At 45.3% G+C, this 18712-nt stretch overlaps 1 protein-coding gene across 4 annotated transcripts in view; it reads left to right on the plus strand.

Moving 5' to 3' along the window:
* The window catches only part of ENTPD6 (ectonucleoside triphosphate diphosphohydrolase 6 (putative)), a 41298-nt gene that overhangs the window by 302 nt on the left and 22284 nt on the right, over nucleotides 1–18712 (plus strand). For 3 of the 4 annotated variants that reach the window (XM_006027954.3, XM_006027953.3, XM_006027955.3), the window contains exons 2-5: nucleotides 9759–10074; nucleotides 13433–13509; nucleotides 16002–16145; nucleotides 17937–18012. In XM_006027954.3, the coding sequence (XP_006028016.1) occupies nucleotides 9816–10074; nucleotides 13433–13509; nucleotides 16002–16145; nucleotides 17937–18012 (556 nt within the window). In that variant the 5' untranslated portion in view covers nucleotides 9759–9815. Of the gene's footprint in view, nucleotides 1–9758; nucleotides 10075–13432; nucleotides 13510–14938; nucleotides 14985–16001; nucleotides 16146–17936; nucleotides 18013–18712 lie in introns of those variants that run through there. The other variant, XM_025209288.1, reaches the window with a different exon arrangement.

Genomic DNA, 18712 nt, shown 5'->3' on the forward strand with positions numbered 1-18712 from the left:
ACCGCTTCGCAGGAGAACAGCTCTTCTGGCGTGGTTCAGTACCGCCGAGGTGCAGCAGCTTTAAACCCAGGTTATGGAAATGGGAGTTTTCTCCCCTGCTTGCTCCAAGGGCCTTATGGCTGAGGGCAGGCAAACTCAGGGGTATCCAAACTCCAGGCCTCCAGGCTTGGCCCCCAGGTGCAGGTGGAGGATGTTTGCCGGTAGTAGGGCCACTTATGGTTCTGGACTCTTGGACTTGGAAGTAGTTTAGGCTAATTTGGCCTCAGATACAAATTATTATAATTAAAAAAAAAAAAAAATCTGTGCAGCTGTCTTAACCCATGCTGAAACACTATCTGTCAGGGAGCTTCCCCAGCCTGCCCCGTGCCCTGCTCCAGTGCTTCATCTTCATCCAAGTTCATCAGGGTTGTCTGATGCCCAACCTACATCTTCTTAGCTGGACGCAGAGCCAGTTTCTCTTTGTCCTCCCTCTGTCCTTGGACCTATAGAATAACTGATCGTTATTCTCCTGAGGCCCGGCGATACAAGAATATGAGACATAAAGCCTAATCCAGAAATGAAACTTTTCAAAAGAGAGAACTGGTGATGTCAGGCCAGTTAGTTTGATCTCTGTGCTTTGCAAGGTCTTTGATATTAAGGGAAAGAATAAGCAAAGATGCAGAGTTAAATAGAAATTTTGAATAAAGTCAACATGGCTTTAACTGATGTAGATCATATCAGGCCAACCTAATATCTTTCTGTGACAGGGAGTGCATCTACATGAGATGTTTACTGCTAACTAATGAGCTCCACAGTAAAGTATTACTGTCTACATGTGCGGCTGCAGTAAACTAATTAACTCAGGTGTAGGATAGTACTACCTGACACAAGTACCATCATACAGCAGAGTTATTTAGTGTGCTGCAACATGTGTAGACGATGGCTGGGGCACAAGAGTGCTACAGTACAGGGGCTGCCTGCCAGCCTGCCCCGTGCTGTAGCACCCTCATGCCCCATAACCATAAACTGTAGAACACTGATGAGTTGTCTGTGTGATGCAGATGTTAAAAAGTGAATGTGATGCTAGGAAGAGGTTGGAGGGCTATTTGTAATAGTGACAGGGAAGTATTGGTACTGCACTGGAAGCCAGCAATAAGACCCCATTTAGATTGCTCTGTACCATTCTGGTCACCCATGCCCAAAAAGCCAAATTTTAAACTGGAACAGGTGCAGGTGACTCAGAAGATCTGGGAAATGGAGAGCCTATTCCAAGGAGGAAGATTGAAAGTATAAAATGTTTTAGCTTAGGAAACAAAGATTGACAGGATTTAAAAAAATATCTTTAAAAATGCAAGTGGAAGATACTTTTTCTTCCTCTCCCAGTACGTATGAATATTAAGGATAATACTGGTACCAGATCTGATGGGTGTCAACTAGTCTTGAATAAGTATAGAACAGAAATTAGAAGAAAGTTTCTAACGATCAGGGGAATACAGTTCTGAATGGACTTCAGAGCATCATAGAGGGGCCAGGGATCCCAAATTGTTTTGAGCCAGTTTGTGGAAGGGTTGGTATGATATGATTGGAGTGATCTTGCAGTTAGAAATTAAACCCTATGTGCTGAGGCTTTAGGTATTCGATATATTGGAGCTTGCACTTGTGGAGTGATTCTGTCACTTTGTGAGTGGTTTATATGCATGGGGGTGTTTGGTGATATGGAGCTGCTTGGTCCCGTAGTGGTATCTGCCAGGGGGGTAGTGGGTTTGCAGATGAGTTTAATGTCTTTCGGAGCATGTGCTTCAGTTTGGATTGTAGGGAGTTCTGCAGCTCAGGGGTGTAGTGTGAAGGCAGGCGAGTCCTTTTTTTTTTATGTTGTTATATACTGAAAGACCATTATCTCTTCTGCTCATCCCTCCTTGTATTCCTTTTTTAAAATTAAACAAACTCCTTTGCTTCAGACTTTCATTGGAGTTCATGTTTTGTAAACCCTTTATTGTTGATCTCCTCTGACATCTCTCAAATTTGTTTACATCTTTCTGAAAGTCTGGTGCCCAAAACATGTCATATAGCACAAAAAGAGATCTTGCTAGTGCTGAATAGCACATAATAATCATCTCCTCTGTCTTCCATGCGAGCTTCCTGTTAATATACCCCCAAAATGCTTTTTCTTTTTCAACAGCGTCACACTGCTGACAGACAGACTCCATTTGTGGGTTTTACTATAACCTCCTAATTGTTTTCTGTGGTACAGCTGTCTAGTTAGATGTTTCTCATGTTCAATTTGTGTATTTGATTTCTCTTTCCTCAGTGAGGTATTTGCACTTGTCTTTATTGAATTTTTCCTTACTGATTTCAGACCATGTCTTCAATTCATAAAGATCATTTTGAATGCTCATCATTTCCTCCAGAGTTCTTGCAACTCCTCCCAGCTCAGGGTTGTACATCTTATAAGTGTCCTTTCTAAGTGTCTTATAAGTTGATTGTACAATCCTTAGCAAAGCTATTGCATGGAACTAGGCTTGAGTAGACTTCTAATCTACAGGACTCCTCTGGAAATGCCCTCCAGATCTGATGGTGATGATTACTTTTTGAATGTGTGCTTTCAACCAGTTTTTTTATCCACAGTATAGTGACTTGATCTAGACTAAGGGTGTCAAACTCACCTAGGACCCTGGGATGAATCCAGACTGTGGGGCTCTTTGGTAATCAGATGCATCCTGGGGCATGGATGCTGGCTGCGTTGCCCACAGGAGGCAGAAGGGGGTCAGGTAAGCAAGGAGTCTAGCAATGGCAGCAGCAGGTCTGGCTGTGGCAGGTGATCTGGGGCCAGAGGTCTGGCAGAAGCAGGAGTCCCAGGCTAATGCATGAAGGGTCCAGGGGTGACTGGACCACGCAGGGTCCAGGGGTGAGCCAAGCTTACTGCTGATGGCCAGAGCCAGTGGAGCTGAAGGGTCCCACATTCTGTGGCAGGCCATGCCCCCCAACCCCTGTCTGAAGGGCCAGACAGAAAGGCTTTGTGGTTCGGATCCAGCCTGTGGGCTGTATGTTTGACACCCCTGATCCATGGGCAACTGGTGCCTCCAGGGGGGGCACTTGCCCCCCCCCCCCCCCGGGGCCAGCCACAACCCGGGGAGGGGGGTCCCCCCACAGCGGATTGCGCTGACTGGGAGGAAGTGGGGGGTCAGGGGGTGCACATGCACCCCCTATGTGTCACCACTGTCTGATCTAGACCAGTGGTGCTCACTCAAGCTTTTAGCCCCACAGGCCAGATGATCAACATGGAGTAAGTATAGAGATTGCTTGTGACTGTAGAGGGAATTTCATCTGGCTTTGCTGATCTGAACACACCATGCTTATCTAAAGAGTCTCTATGTTGTTTACATTTGTTGCATTTGTTATTGTAAGTGTCCCATCATAATTAACCTTTTTTGGGAAGAGTGAAACAAAAAGTCATTGAGTACTTTGGCCCCCTCTGTGTCAGCATTGTTAGTTCTCCTTCCCCACTAGGTAATAGACCTGTTCATTCTTTTGTCTTCCTTTTCATTTAAATGCATTTTAAAAGCCTTTCTGGGCTGAATCTTATTTTGTACCTTAGGCTTTCTGGTTGTGTTTCTATATGTTTCTGAGAGGTAGTTAGCCGTGTTAATCTGAAGTCAAATGGCAGGCAGGGTAGATATGCACCTTATACACTAACTAAAACCTTGGGGGGTGGGGAACAGAGAGAGAGAGCATGTGCATAAACTTTCATGAATTCAAGGTCACTTCTTCAGATACTGTGAAAGGACAGCAGCATACACTGCTCTATGCTGTCGTTGCACAGTATCTGATGAAGTGAATCCAAATTTATGAAAGCTCTTGCTCTCTATATTTAGTTAGTCTGTAAGGTGCATAGCTACCCCACCTCCTGCCTACGTGCTTGCGCCATTCCAGTACTCATCCATAGCCCAATATACATGTTTCTGCTTTTTGTATGTTCCTTTTTGATTTTTAGGTTTTTCAAGACCTCCTCCTGTGGCCGTGTTACTGTCTTAGTAGTTTTGCTATCTTGCCTCCAGCTAAGGATAGCTTGCTGTTGTAGTTTCATGTAGACTCTCTTAATATCTGTCATCTCTCCTCCATTCCTTCCACAAGATTGTAGCTACCAGTTCCTTGGGTTTGCTGAAGACTTTTTTTACACCCTTTACCCTCATCCTCCCATTCCTTAGAATGGGACATTACATCATCTTGTGATTGCCATCACCCAAATTACTTCTCACCTTCAAGGGCTACAAGTTGACTTACTTCCTTCATTACTTTTCCAGCTGTGTTCCTATCACCTCTTGAGCTATTTCTATCCCAGAACAAGACGACCTTTCTCTGCCTAGGCCATTCAGATTTCTGAGTGGACTTGCATATCCATTTCTTTAAGGAGAAGGTGTGTCTTTGATTCGGCTTTGGCAGCTGCCCTTGCTTGAGCTGCCAACTTCCGTAAAAGAGCTTAATGACTCCTGAAAGAAAAGCACCAACTAGGACAGGGGTTCTCAACCTTTTTAGGCTTCAAGCATCCCTCAGTTAAACTCAAAACACTTCTTGTTACACTTAAGGACCTCCTTGGAAAATACCAGCTCTTAGCTTTCACTCATTTTTTTTTTTTTTTACTATGAAAAAATAATAAAGCAATTAGTCTGTGGCAAAGGCCACAAGAGGTCAGGATGTTTTTAACACTATGAATTCCTATTTGAAATCTCTGGGTTTATATTGTGAATCACGTTTTAATACCCTGTTTTGGGGTCAGACTTGATGATCTGCTCAGGTCCCTTCTGACCCTACCAACTATGAAACCCTAACAGTGCTAAAGTTGTGTGGCACTCCACGGCACCCTTGAAAGGATCTCAAGGCCCCCCAGCATGCTGCAGCATATTGGTTAAGAATCACTGGGCTACAATATAATGCTTTGTAAGAGAGACTGGGTTGAGTGGATCAGTGGGTAAATAAGAGTAATTTGGGAAGAGAGAGGATTGTGTCTGCTTAAGTAAAATTCAAACCCCAGTGTTCTCATGAGAACAACTATATTTTCAGTAATTTCATGTTATTTGTCTGAGAACATTCCCTGCTGGAGCCAAGTAGTAAAGTCAGAATTTCATGCTGTTTGTTTAATTAGTGTAATTACATTTATTTTATTAGTCTAATGCAGGGGTTGGCAGCCTACAGGTTATGGGCCCGACCAGACTCTCACAACCATTTTATCCAGCCCGTGGAGCTAGGGGACTTCTGCGGTGTTTCAGCATCAGGGGGCTTCATCCATGTGGCAAAGGAAGAAAAATGATTTGAGGCCTGGGAAATATGTTTTATGAGGGAAGGCTGGAAAAAAACAGGATAGTTTAGTCTGGAGAAGAGAAAAGACTGAGGGAGAGGGATTTGATAGCAGTTTTTAAATACCTGAAGGGTGGTTATAAAGAGAATGGAGATAAATTATTCTCTGTGCCATGGGGGACAGGACAAGGAGCAATGGCTTCAAGTTGCAGGAAGGGAAATTTTGGTTGGATATTAGGCAAAACTTTCTTGCACTGAGAGTGGCTAAGCCTTGAAACAAGCTATCCAGAGAAGTTATGGAATCTCCATCTTTGGACGTTTTTAAGAGCAGGTTAGACATACATTTGGCTGGGGTGGCTTAGTCAGGGATGATCCTGCCTCGAGCAGGGGTTGAACTAGATGATCCCTAGACATCCCTTCCAACCTGCTAGTCTACAATTCTTTGATTTTTATCTGTACATTTTGACACAAAACATACCTTGCTTATTGTTTCCAGTATACATAGGTGTCATAAATACGTAAAAATGGTACTTCCTGTCATTTACAGTGGCTTAATTGGGATGTCCAACTGGTGATCCCTAGGAGTCTTTCTGGGGTCTTCGTTATTGACTTAGAGGATGAGACTGAGTGCCCTCTTTATAAACTTGCACATGACACCAAACTGGGTGAGGTTGTAAACACTTTGAAGGATATGGTTAGGATTCAGAATTACCTTGATAAACTGGAGGAATGGTCCAGAATTAATCAGACAGAATTAAGTAAGGATGAGTGCTGAGTCCCTCATGTCTGTTCCTGAGGGCCCTTCCAGCCATATTTTTCTATGATTCTATAAACCTATCCAGTTCAGCATGGGGAGTCTTACACCAGCCCAGAAAAGGTACAAAACATGACTACAGTAGGTGCAGGGCAAGAGTACACTGGGTCCATTGCTGATAAGTCTACAGTTTGTAAAATTGCTTTTTTGTCTGGCCTACTGCCTTTCCATCTCCCTCAAAATGATTAAGGCCTTGTCTGTGCTAGTAGCCCATCCGTTTGGCCCCTGTTCCTTTGGTAGTAAATTACAGCAAACATTCTGGTTAAGGTTGTGTTTTGCACCCATGTTTGCTGTGAGCAGTGGTATGTGATTGCACAAGACATAGAAAAACAGTAGCATTCCTAAGGCTTGTTATGTGCTTGTATAAGGTCTAGTAAGTTATACAACATCAGTACAGGCATGGGAAGACCCTGTTCCTCTCCTTTTTGGTGGGTGATGCAAGATACACTTGGAAAGGGAATCTGCAGTGGAGGCAGCAAGGGAAGGTGGTGGGTAGCAGAGGTGAGGCATTTCTGGGGCTCCCGAGTGCATTTAACTTGATATCCCCTGCCTCCATGGTGGGTAGGAGACCTTGAGCTTGCCTGTGAGTGTCTTCTTCACAAGGTTGTTGAAATTGCTGGGGACACCTGTTGGGACATATACAATTACACAGGCAGTCACTGAGCCAACATAATGTAGTCCAAACCAGCAAGTCAGTTGGATAGAAGCAGAACTGCAAGTGCAATAAATACAATAAATACAATAGCAAATACAAGCAAATACAAATGCAATAAATACACATAGCTTTTCATTTACTGACATGTTTTCTGGCATCGTCCATACTTGCTGCCTTCTGTTCTGGGAAGAAAGTGTGCTAATGTCATATTTCCATCTTTTGCTTGCAGGAAAAATGTATGCATCTGTTAAGGGATTTGTATAGTTTCTTGTCTTAAAACTAAGATGTGGGTCCGAAATTACCCTCTGAATCCATCTGCACTCTGAAGGGGGTGCAATATTGCATGCTCAGATTTTGAGAGACAAAAATTCCAGGTTTCAGGCACATGTCCACTAGGCTGTTTGGGCCATGATTAATGACTTCATGTGCAGGGCAGGTGGCTGGGAGGGCTGGAGATTGCTGCTAGTTGCAGCCTGTATAAAGAAAATATCCTGTTTTAAAGGCATCCAAAGCTGCTTTTGATCACAAAACTTTTTATATGTGGAATTCTGCTCTTGTCCTAGTGATACTTTTTCTCAAGTATTTGGATGCAAATTTTCCTTGTATTATCTGAAATGAACATTAGGGGTGCAGTCCTAGCTCGGTTGAAATTGTTGAGAGCGCCTCCATTGTTTTCAGTAGGGCTGGGATTTTACTTTGGATAGTGAGGGATGTGGAAAGAACAGGTATCTTTTGCTTCCCAGCTCTGGTCTGTCACCTCCTGTGCACATAGGTTTTTAAATCATGCCATTCCCTGAGGCATCTAATGTTTGAGATTTAATTGTTTAAATCCAGGGTAATTGGATACATTATAATGATGACATAGCAAACATCCTGAGGATCTTGGAAGCTCATGAAGAAGGAAAATGAACAAGGGAAGGAAACAATCCACCAAGCACTGTCACATCTCCCTGACTTGACTTTTTTGTTTTATGCCCACAAGCCACAGAATTCCCTTTAATCCAGACTGATGCACAGCCTCCTCAAAATCCTGATATCCTGGAAGTCCACTGCCCCCAACGCAAAAACTGTCCTATTGTTTGGCCTTTCCTTCTGGCAGGGAGCTATATCTTACTTCAGGGGTGGGCAAAATATGACTCGCAGGCCAAATCTGGCTCACTAATTGATTGTATCCAGCCCACGGCTGCCCACACAGCACTGTGCATGGGACCAAGCCCCACCTGCTTCCACCTGGGGCAGTCTGTGCTGTACTCCCACCTGCACCTTCTCTGTGCCCGCTGGCTCCAGCCCCAGCCAGTGCACACGGCTTCTCGGAGGAGCTGCCTTCCACCCACGTGGCCACCCACAGGTGGCTGCTTATCACGCTGGGCAAGCAGACAGGGTAGAAGGCTGGAGTCCTGCGCACTGGGGCAAAAGCCACCTCTGACTGCAGCTTCCCACTGCCTGAAGTGATACAGCAGGGGCATGAGGAGGAAGCCACTGGAGGCAGGGGAACTTGAGCAATATCTGGGCGGCTGCAGCAGAAGCAGCTGTGCCGGGAAGCTGTGTACAGTGGTTGGGGCTGGGGCAGTGCTGTCAGCACTCCCGCCTGCCTAGATGGGTGTGGGCAGGAGCGTGGTGCAAGCTGCCCCAGGCAGGAGCAGGTGGGTCTTAGCCCCAAGTGGAGTGCTGCGGGGGAAGCTGCAGGCCATATTTGTTGGGGAGAGGTGGACTGCACTTGCACCTCACCACCTGTCCAAGCTCTGCTGCATGTGATCACTTTCCCCTCCCCCCCTCCTTCTTCCCTCCCCACATCCCCAACCAGGTCCCAGGACCCAGCACTCAGGCAGCCCCCCCACACATGCACACGCCCACTCCTCCACACACGCAGTATGCAAGAGTAAGACTTTATGTTGAGCTATTATGCAATTGCCTCTATATACACTACTCAAAAAAACATAAATCAGGGCAAAAATTATTTTTCAAAATAAAATTAAAATCTGATTTAGATGTTTGATTTTTAGTATATAAATTGTTAAAATGATATCTTCTGAAAGATTGTATGTGTGCGGCCCTCAACAGCTCACCGAAACTCATTAAGTGGCCTGCCAACCAAAATAATTTCCCATCCCTGTCTTACTGAAAAGCCCACTTTCATCTTCCACACCCTGATCCTAGCCTCACCATCAACAGACTTGTGGAGCCCCAAGACACCCAGCTCTGGCCTCATCTGCAAGCAAATCAGACATCCAAAAGCTCACCTTGCAACCTTTAATTTCAAATGCCAAAATCACCCTGATCCCATCATATTATCCTTTATGTCAGGAGTGTCAATTATGTGGCCCATGGGCTAGATCCAGGTCACAGAGCCCCATAATCCAGCCCCTGCTGCTACCCTGTTGATCCACATGGTGTACTAGCTGACTGCACTGCACATGGTGTTTACTGAAGCCAGTCCCAGGCTGTGCTGCACGTGGAATTGCCTGGGGCTGGTCTTGAGCTGAGGTGCCTGCAGTGCTTGCTGGAGTCGGGTCCCAGGCTGTGCTCTGCACATCACTTTCTGGGGCTTGGTCCCAAACTGTTCCACAAATGGTGCTTGCTAGTGGTGGGTTCAGGGTTCTGCCACACATGGCGTGAGCTAGGTCCAACATCCCACACCAGCCTGGGTGCATGCTGCATGCTCTGGATTAGGCATTTTGGGGTGGGAGTGGGGGCATGGGGCTGATCCAGCCCATGGGCTGGTCTTGCGCCATTCATCGGGCCCTGGGCCAGATGAGCTTGACAGCCCTGCTTTACTTGACCTTATTGAGGTCTGTGTTGAGACAGTTTCCATGCATTCCCTATGTACAGTTCCATCAAGTGTCATTTGTGCAACCTTCTTGAACAAACCCTAAGCTAAAAACAGTTTTTGTGTAGGTGGAAGCGACTACATTTTTTATTTTATACCTGCTTCTAGATCATTCATATAAGAATGTGCTTTGTGTGTACTATAGTAATGGTTTAATAGTTAAAGTATGGGGGTTTTTTATTTCTTTTCAGAAGCGACATGGAATCTGGAAACTTGAAGTGAAAGAGAAGCTACAAACTCTTTGATAAATGGAAGCCATGAAGATATCAAAGCGGTTCTACGCTTTTGGGATTTTAGCCTGTATAGCCATTTATGTGGCTTATATAAAATGGCACATGGATTCCAAACCGATGTCGGGTGTAACAGATGGGACAACAGAAAACAAGGGAGACAAACTAGACCATCAGACCTCGGCAGCAGATCTTTCTGTGTTTTATGGAATTATGTTTGATGCTGGGAGCACTGGGACACGAATCCATATTTTTAAGTTTACACAGAAGTCAAAAGGTATGAACTGTCTCTCTCAGTTAAGGCTATCAATTGCTTCTCTCCACTCACTTTCCAAAAATGTGTTAAATCTTAGCTAGTCTTCCCTGGGGACCCATCCTATTTTTAATTTTAAATGAAAGTGAAATGCTTAACCATCTTTGAAGACCTGAGTCTAATTGCTTGAATTTGTTGTCCACAGCTGTAATTGTTTACAAAGGATTTTTCTCTTTAATCTGTTACTAAAGATGTAAATGTTTGTACTTGTTCTTTTCCCTCTTAACTGTTTTCATGAAGAACATTATAAAAACCAATAAAAACTAACCAAAAAAAAAAGCCACCTAAAAACCCTTAAAAAAAATTCAAGCTTAAATCATAATGTGTTTCTCTGAAACAGATTCATAGATGTAAGGGTCGGAAGGGACCTCAATAGATCATCGAGTCCGACCCCCTGCATAGGCAGGAAAGGGGGGCGCCTTGGTGAATAAATACTCACCAATTCCCTTCTGTGCCCCCGTGATGAACTTATAGGCAGCCACAAGGTCGCCTCTCAACCTTCACTTGCGGAGGCTGAATAGATCTAGTTTCTCTAGTCTCTCCTCGTAAGGCTTGGTCTGTAGGCCCTTAGCCATATGAGTGGCCCTTCTCTGGACCCTCTCCAGGTTATCTGCATCCCTCTTGAAGTGTGGCGCCCAGAACTGCATGCAGTACTCCAACTGCGGTCTGACCAGCGCCCGATAGAGGGGAAGTATCAGCCCCTTGCACCTATTTGTCATGCATCTGTTGATGCACGATAAAGTGCCGTTGGCTTTTTTGATGGCTTCATCACACTGCTGACTCATGTTCATCTTGGAGTCCACTAGGACTCCAAGATCCCTTTCCACTTCCGTGCCACCCAGCAGGTCATTCCCTAGGCTGTAGGTGTGCTGGACATTTTTCCTCCCTAGGTGCAGCACTTTGCATTTCTCCTTGTTGAACTGCATTCTGTTGTTTTCTGCCCACTTGTCTAACCTGTCCAGGTCTGCTTGCAGCTGTTCCCTGCCCTCCGGCGTGTCCACTTCTCCCCATAGCTTTGTGTCATCTGCAAACTTGGACAGAGTACACTTCACTCCCTCGTCCAAGTCGCTGATGAAGACATTGAAGAGTATCGGTCCAAGGACCGAGCCCTGTGGGACCCCACTGCCCACACCCTTCCAGGTCGAAGCCAACCCATCCACCACGACTTTCTGGGTGCGACCCTCCAGCCAATTCGCCACCCACTGGACTGTGTAGTCATCCAAGTCACAGCCTCTTAACTTGTTCACCAGTATGGGGTGGGATACTGTATCGAAGGCCTTCCTGAAGTCTAAGTATATGACATCCATCCCTCCTCCTGTGTCCAGGCGTTTCGTAACCTGGTCATAAAAAGAGACTAGATTAGTCAGGCATGATCTGCCTGCTACGAACCCGTGCTGGTTTCCCCTCAGCATAATTTGTCCTGCCGGGCTCTCACAAATGTGAGCCTTGATAATTTTTTCAAAGACTTTGCCAAGGATGGAGGTGAGACTGACTGGCCTATAGTTGCCCGGGTCCTCCTTCCTCCCCTTTTTTGAAAATGGGGACCACGTTGGCCCTTTTCCAGTCCTCCGGGACTTGGCCCGTGTGCCATGAGCTTTCAAATATTCCCGCCAGTGGCTCTGCAATGATGTCGGCCAGTGCCTTCAGCACCCTCGGATGGAGCTCATCCGGGCCTGCCGACTTAAAGGCATCCAGTTCTTCCAAATGACTCTGCACCATCTCAGGGTCTACGCATGGTAGTCTGGCGCCTTGCTGCTGCCTCTCTACAACCCCAGTGAGAGACTTGTCGTGCCCCTCACTTAGGAACACTGAGGCAAAGAACTCGTTGAGGAGTTCAGCCTTGTCCCCTCTGTCCGTCACCAATTGTTTCTGCCCATTTAGCAGGGGTCCTATTCCTCCGTGGGCCTTCCTTTTACTCCTTATATATCTAAAAAACAATTTCTTGTTGTCTTTTACTTGGGATGCCATCCTCAGCTCCATGGTAGCTTTGGCCCGTCTAACTGCCTCCCTACAAGCATGAGCAGAGGAGGTATATTCATCTTTGGTGATCTCTCCCTGTTTCCACTTTTTTTGTGCTCCCCTTTTGTCCCTTAGGCTGCCCTGGATTTCTCTGGTCAGCCAGGGAAGCCTTCTGGCCCCTTTCCCCCTTTTGCCTCGCTCGGGGATCGTCTTGCTTTGTACCCGAAGGATCATTTCCTTAAGGCACAGCCACCCTTCTTGGGCTCCCATCACTTCAAAATAGATAGTGCCTAAATAGGTCAGCAATTTCAAAGTGAATTTTGTTAGTTATACTAGTAACAGAGGCATCCCAGTCCAGAGCCTAGAACTTCGAATGACTTAGCTTTGGACCCAGTTTTATGTCATCATGCCAGGTGATCTCAGGAATGTCCATTCAACATCTATACCCACTTTGCCCATTAGTATAATGACAGTAATCTGTATTGAACTGGGATATTGTAAAAAGTGGTCAGTTAATGTTCATTAAGTACTGGTGGTGAATCTTCTATAAATGCTAAGGATTAAATAATATAAGGTTCCTGAAGTATCATTCAGGGCCAGATTAAGTTGCTCTTCTTGGTGTGTATTTACTCACAGTGAGGGCCCGTGACACCAGTGGCTGGCCAATTTAGCTCTTACTAAACGTTTAGTCTTTCCCGGTACGTGGCTGAATGTCGTTCATTCATCTTTTAATCAGAACTGTGCAACTGTATTTTCCCCCTTATCAGTTTGTTATTAAGTATCTTATTATTTTATCACAAGGAAATAAACATTTTAATTGTCTAAACATTGATAATGCAATGTCCTGGAGTACAGGACAGTTTGATGAAGTCTGTTATGGAAGTAATTAAACATTTAGGGTGTGAGTGGCCAAAACAGTCACCATTGGCCTAACATGAAAGTCAGTAATACACTTATTGACTCCAATAGGAGTACAGTATAGTTGGTACTGAGCTCTTTGGAAAATTCTACTCTTGTTACCTGAACTGTTTGAGCAGTAGATGAGCTTCTGCACTAGGAAGGGTGAGGGATGAAACAAATTCTAAGAAGGTTGGGTATTAGCCTTATTTCGGTTCAAAACCCGGACAGAGCAGAAACCAACTCCTATCCATGAATTATGACTATAAGCCATTATGAGAAGGGCTGGCTCTGTAGTGAGAGCTGTCTCTTAAAGGTATGGCTCATTTTAATTCCCCGTCAGAGAGAGGCTTCAAAGTACTCCCATGAGCCTTGATTAGCATATGATGTGGTGTAATCTGCCAAATTTTCTTTTGTCTGTACATCAACATTCATCTCTTTCATCTTGATTACTGCTTTGATACAGAAACTCCAAAATTAACCCGTGAAACATTCAAAGCATTGAAACCAGGACTGTCTGCTTATGCTGATGATGTTGATAAGGTAACATTTTTTAGCTATTTTCTTAAAAATATGTGTTTGATGGAGATGGGAGATAAATCGTGTGTTGTGTACGCTTTGCGAATCAAGTATCTTCCTATTGTTGGCTACAAATGTCCAACTCGGGATCCTTAAAATTCTGGTTTATTAGGCGGATTGAAACACTATAATGAAGTTAAATCATAAACCTTAGGGCTGGTCCACACGCACACGCACAAGGGAGCAAAGAGGAGGGAACAGAGCTGCACTCACCCTAGTCCCTGCTGCAGTGGCCCTGGGAGCATCCAGTGAGTGGGGACAGGCAAAGCCCAGCTGCAAGCTACAAGAGTCAGGGATACCTATCCTACAAGCGCTGGAGTCTGCCGTCGATGGCCAGTCGAGGCTTCTTTCAGCGTGGTGTTATCCTCCAGAAGGGGGTCGCCGGCTGGTCCTTCTGGCTGGACAGGTCGGATGCTGGTCGAGGTTGGAGATCAAGAGGGCGCCACTGAAGGTCACTTTTCACTGCTTTTTATCTGTCCATGGCAGACTTTGGTGACTTCCCAGTTTTCAGGGTTGCCCAATCCAGGGGTCATTGACCCTCATGGGATTTCCCCCCTTGGTGGCTACTGGATGGCATCTGTCAGCCCCAGGGGTCGTCCACATGTATGTGCAGGTTTGGGAGTCTGTTGATGAATTTTGAATAGGGCTCTGGGAGCGGTCGATCTGGAGATATTCAGCCCAAAAGTTGGTCCCCGGCATTGATTAACTCAGGCCAGGGCTTCTAGCCCTTGATCAGTGAGGTTTAGAGATTTCCTGGTTGTTACATTGTCTTCTATTGAGTTCTTCCCTTGGTTGATCTGCAGTTTCCTTAGGTGTTAATTGCTGCCTGCTACCGTGTTACACATTCAGTCACTGATTCACTTGCCCTTTCAGGGGCCAGCCTGATACAGGGAAGGGCAGTTTGATTCCTGCCCATGTTAACATTGTTACAATGTATAACTTACTTACGAAACTAAACACTTAGTTGAAAGTTGAAAGGTGAGGAGTATAAAATATAAGCTACAAAAGTAATGCCATGGCACACAAATAGATAAAAATACCAAAATACAAGGGGAGATACAAAATGCGCGCACACAAATTTAAAAACAAAATTCCTTATCTTAAATTGAAAGAAAGAGGAAGGAAGAAAAGGTAGAAGAGGAGAAACATATCCAAGGAGGGGAGAGCAACTGCAGGCAAGAGGAAAAGGGGCTTTCTGCTACACTATTATAGTAGGTTTAGCTGTGAATAAATGCAAAGACCACAAAATATATGTCTTTCTATATTTGGCACGTGGAGCATCCTCAAAACCCATACCTTAAAGAATCAATATACAAAGCATAAATATCTCTACAATATGCTTGTTTCTATTAGCATAGTTATGTTATTCAATCTTCTTGTCTTCCTGAACAAGAAAGAAGAAGATGAACAGTACTGCCCCTCTTTCTTCACTGTTACATGTAAGTGGATATAGGAAATTAATTGATGAGATAAACACAGCCATTTAGACCTCAGTTCAAGTTCAAGAACTCAAGTATATGCTTAAGTTCCATTGACTTCTGTGGAACTGATACATGGTTCAAGTTAAGCGCCTGTGGAATGAATTGCTGCTATGAATAGGGATTAGAGGTGCACCGATGCACTGATCCAATATCGGATTGGCACCAATATAAAGAAAATTGATTGTATTGGAAATCGGCCTGATGTGACGGATAATTTGGCCAATAAATGCCCCGTGTATGCATGCAGCCACAGCACAGCTTGTAGGCAGTGAGAAGCGCTGCTCAGCAGCTTAGAGAGCTGTGTGTAGCTAGTACGCCTGTTGTGGTGGAAGAGGAGAGGGGAGAAAGGGGCATGGGGGTTCAGATCAAGGCCCCCACAGTGAGAGAGGGGGTGGAGCAGGCACTGCCCAGCCTAGAGGTGGGGCGGGGGGGAGGGCAGCACTGGGCCAGGCGGCGGCTGGGGCTGCACCAGGCTCTTCCCCACACATGGAGGCTGCGCTTGGAGCTGTGGGACCATGCTTGAGGCTGCGCTTCCAGCACATAGGGGTTGCACTTGGGGCAGGCGGCGGTGCTGGGGAGGGGCAGAGCTATGACAAAATTTGGGGTGGCTGCAGCCCCCCTCCCAGCAACCCCCCTGCTTGGCCCAAGCGCAGCCCCCATTCGCTGGGAGCGCAGCCCTGAGCCCAGGGGTGTGAGCAGCAGCAGGAGCCGCCCCCATGGATGAGCCATGGCCCCCCACATCCCTTCCCTCCCCCCTCCCTGTCCACCACAACAAACTTACCATCTGCACGCAACCGTATTGGAAATCAGATTGCTGTTGGCCAATATACTTCCTTAAAAATCAACTATTGGTATCAGCCCCCAAAATCTCTATTGGTGCACCCCTAATAGACATGGTTTATTAGTGGCCTTTTTTGTGCGTCTGCCTAAAATTTTCTGTAGACCCAGTATGTATTACTTTTACTTTACCCACAGAGTGCCCAGGGAATACAAGAACTTCTAGATGTAGCCAAGAAAGAAGTTCCTGTGGAACTGTGGAAATTCACTCCTTTGGTCCTTAAAGCAACAGCTGGTTTACGGCTGTTACCAGGAGAAAAAGCTCAGAAATTGCTGGATAAGGTAACACTTTTCATTCAAATATAATTTTTCAGTAACTTCAAAATAGAATTTAGTACCCTGAATGTTGCACTTATGTTTATCCTCCATGTAGTTCCCAGTCTAATGTACATATTTCTTTTTCGTTGTATAAACTGCAGAGCAGCACTAAATCATTTGGATTTCCATATAATATACAGGTTTCCCTCGATTTATGCAGGTTCTGTATATGCAAATTCGCTTTTATGCAATGAGCATTTTTAGACCCATAATTAGTTATATGTGAGGTAAATTCGCTCTTATGCAATTGGAATAGGCACCCCTGCCCACCCAAGCAGATAAGTTTGTGTGGGGAGGGGAAAGGGCCGTGGGGCCGGAGCCCCACTCACCCCAGCCCCTGCTGCAGCAGCCCTGGGAGTGGCCAGTGCCAGTTGCCTGCAGCCACAAGGCTGCACCATGCTTCTCCTGTCCCCCCATGCCTGGGCTTTGCCTGTCCCCACTCACTGGCTGCTCCCAGGGCCACTGCAGCAGGGACTAGGGTGAGTGCAGCTCTGTTCCCTCCTCTTTGCTCCCTTGTGCAGCCCTGGGAGCAGCACCCCTGCCCCTTCCCTAGTCCCAGCCTCTATCACTCCCTCCCTTACTGCCATGGGAACCTATCCCTATTTGTTACATTATAAAGTGGGTTCACTTTATACAAATGTGATGTATGCGCTGTTCTCTGGAATGCATGTATTGCATAAATTGAGGAAAACTTGTACTGTATCTGACCATTGCAAAGGTGTTTGGCAAGCATTATTGGGTACAGGGCATGGGGGGTCCTGGACATCATTACAAGAGGACGGAATCCTGTATTTGAGCTGCTTCTTCACTCCCCAGACTAAACACTTTAACTCAGCCCACAACAGGGAGGAGAAAGGTAGAAGTAAACCCCTTCCTTGTGACAAAAGTCTTAATCATGTGATGGGTGGAGTACAGAAACCCCACATGGGAGAAGGAAAGGGTTGATTGACTGCTCTGGACACAGCCAGATTCTGCCTGTAAGTGACAGTCTCAGAGAGGAGGAGGCTAAAAGGGGGAGTGAACATCTCAGTGGGTGACTGGCCAGGAAGAAGAACAGTTTTCATGAAAGTGTATGTAACAAGGAATTGCTGTGTCACTCATTGCCCAGTTGAATTTAGTGGAGGTTGCTGAAGAGTTACCATGCATTTGTACTGGTGGGTTCCAAGGTCCTGCTACACAGTCTGGGTCAGAGCACCAAGGCTGTTGCTTTGACTTCCAGCCTGTACTTCTGGGGCATTACTCTGCCTGTTAAAGAGATTTTCATCAAGATGGGATTCTTGAAAGTCACATGTGGTGTTCCCCTGCTTCCTTCTGTACACAGTCCCATGCCAGCTATGTTATAGTCCCTATCCTCCTTGCTAAAGCAGGATACACTGGATCCTTGGGCCTCTATCAGTTTTGGTCTTGTTTGCAGGGACATAGTATAGCTAAGCAACACAGAGCATCCTTTTGGGTTGAATCCACTGCTACTGAAACATTCCCATGTAGCCACTGCATCCTCTGTTTCTGCGGGTCATAGTACAAAACCACTGAATAAATCGGTGCCCTCTTTGAAAAGTCGAAAAGTATTTCTTGCAAGCCACATCCCAAAAGCTGCTCAGCTCTTGATACTCTTTCTGACTTCAGAGGAGGTACTCAGCAAAACTCAGGATTTGACCCTGGGACATTAAAAATGATGCAGATTAAAAACTAAAGATAAGATCCCTGCTGTCTAGCATAAGGGGTCCTCTCATTTTATCTTTTATTTAAATGTAGGTAAAAGAAATATTTCAGGCATCTCCTTTCTTCGTGAGGGATGATTGTGTATCCATCATGAACGGAACTGATGAAGGTAGGTTGAATTTCCAAGGTATTCGTGGTTAGTGAGGAGCACGTAGAGCAAGGCTTTGACACCCTTGCCTCAGGACCATAATGGGATATGCCAGCACATATTTCTGTGCACCTGCAGCATCCCCTTTGACTTCATTGGCGATCCACATGGGAGGAGGTGTTCAGCTTTAATGACCATATCTTATAAAACTGAGCCTAACAAAAAGCTTTTGGCCCAGATTTTCAAAAGGGAGGCCTTAAATTTTGCCACCTAAATATGTGGCTTGATTTTTAAAAGTGCTAAGCACTCAACAACTCCAGCTGAAATATTGGGAGCTGCTAGTCCCATGGCACTTTTGAAAATCAGGCACATTTAACTGAAAAGCTCCTGCTCTTAAAAATCCAAACTTTTGAATTCCTTTAAATAGCCCGTTGAAGTTGTTATAATAAAATCCAGTTATAACTTCTATCTCTACTAAGATTTTTTAGAAGGATATTTTATTTTAATTGTGTGTGTTAAAGCTGAAAAGCTGTTAAATGGAAGGGGGAATGCAAACTGAGATTAACTAGGTAGAAATGAGAGAGGAATGCAGAGGTCAGGTTAAGGAAATATACCAAATTCTTAATAGCCAATTGTGTTTTTTGCTTGCTGTTATAGCCTGTTAATTTCTCTCTTAATCCTGGGAAAAAGTACAGTAGAGAATTTTTAAAAGTGCTTGGTA

This window comes from Alligator sinensis, unplaced genomic scaffold, assembly GCF_000455745.1.
Source record: "Alligator sinensis unplaced genomic scaffold, ASM45574v1 scaffold239_2, whole genome shotgun sequence".
NCBI classification, from domain to species: Eukaryota; Metazoa; Chordata; order Crocodylia; family Alligatoridae; genus Alligator; species Alligator sinensis.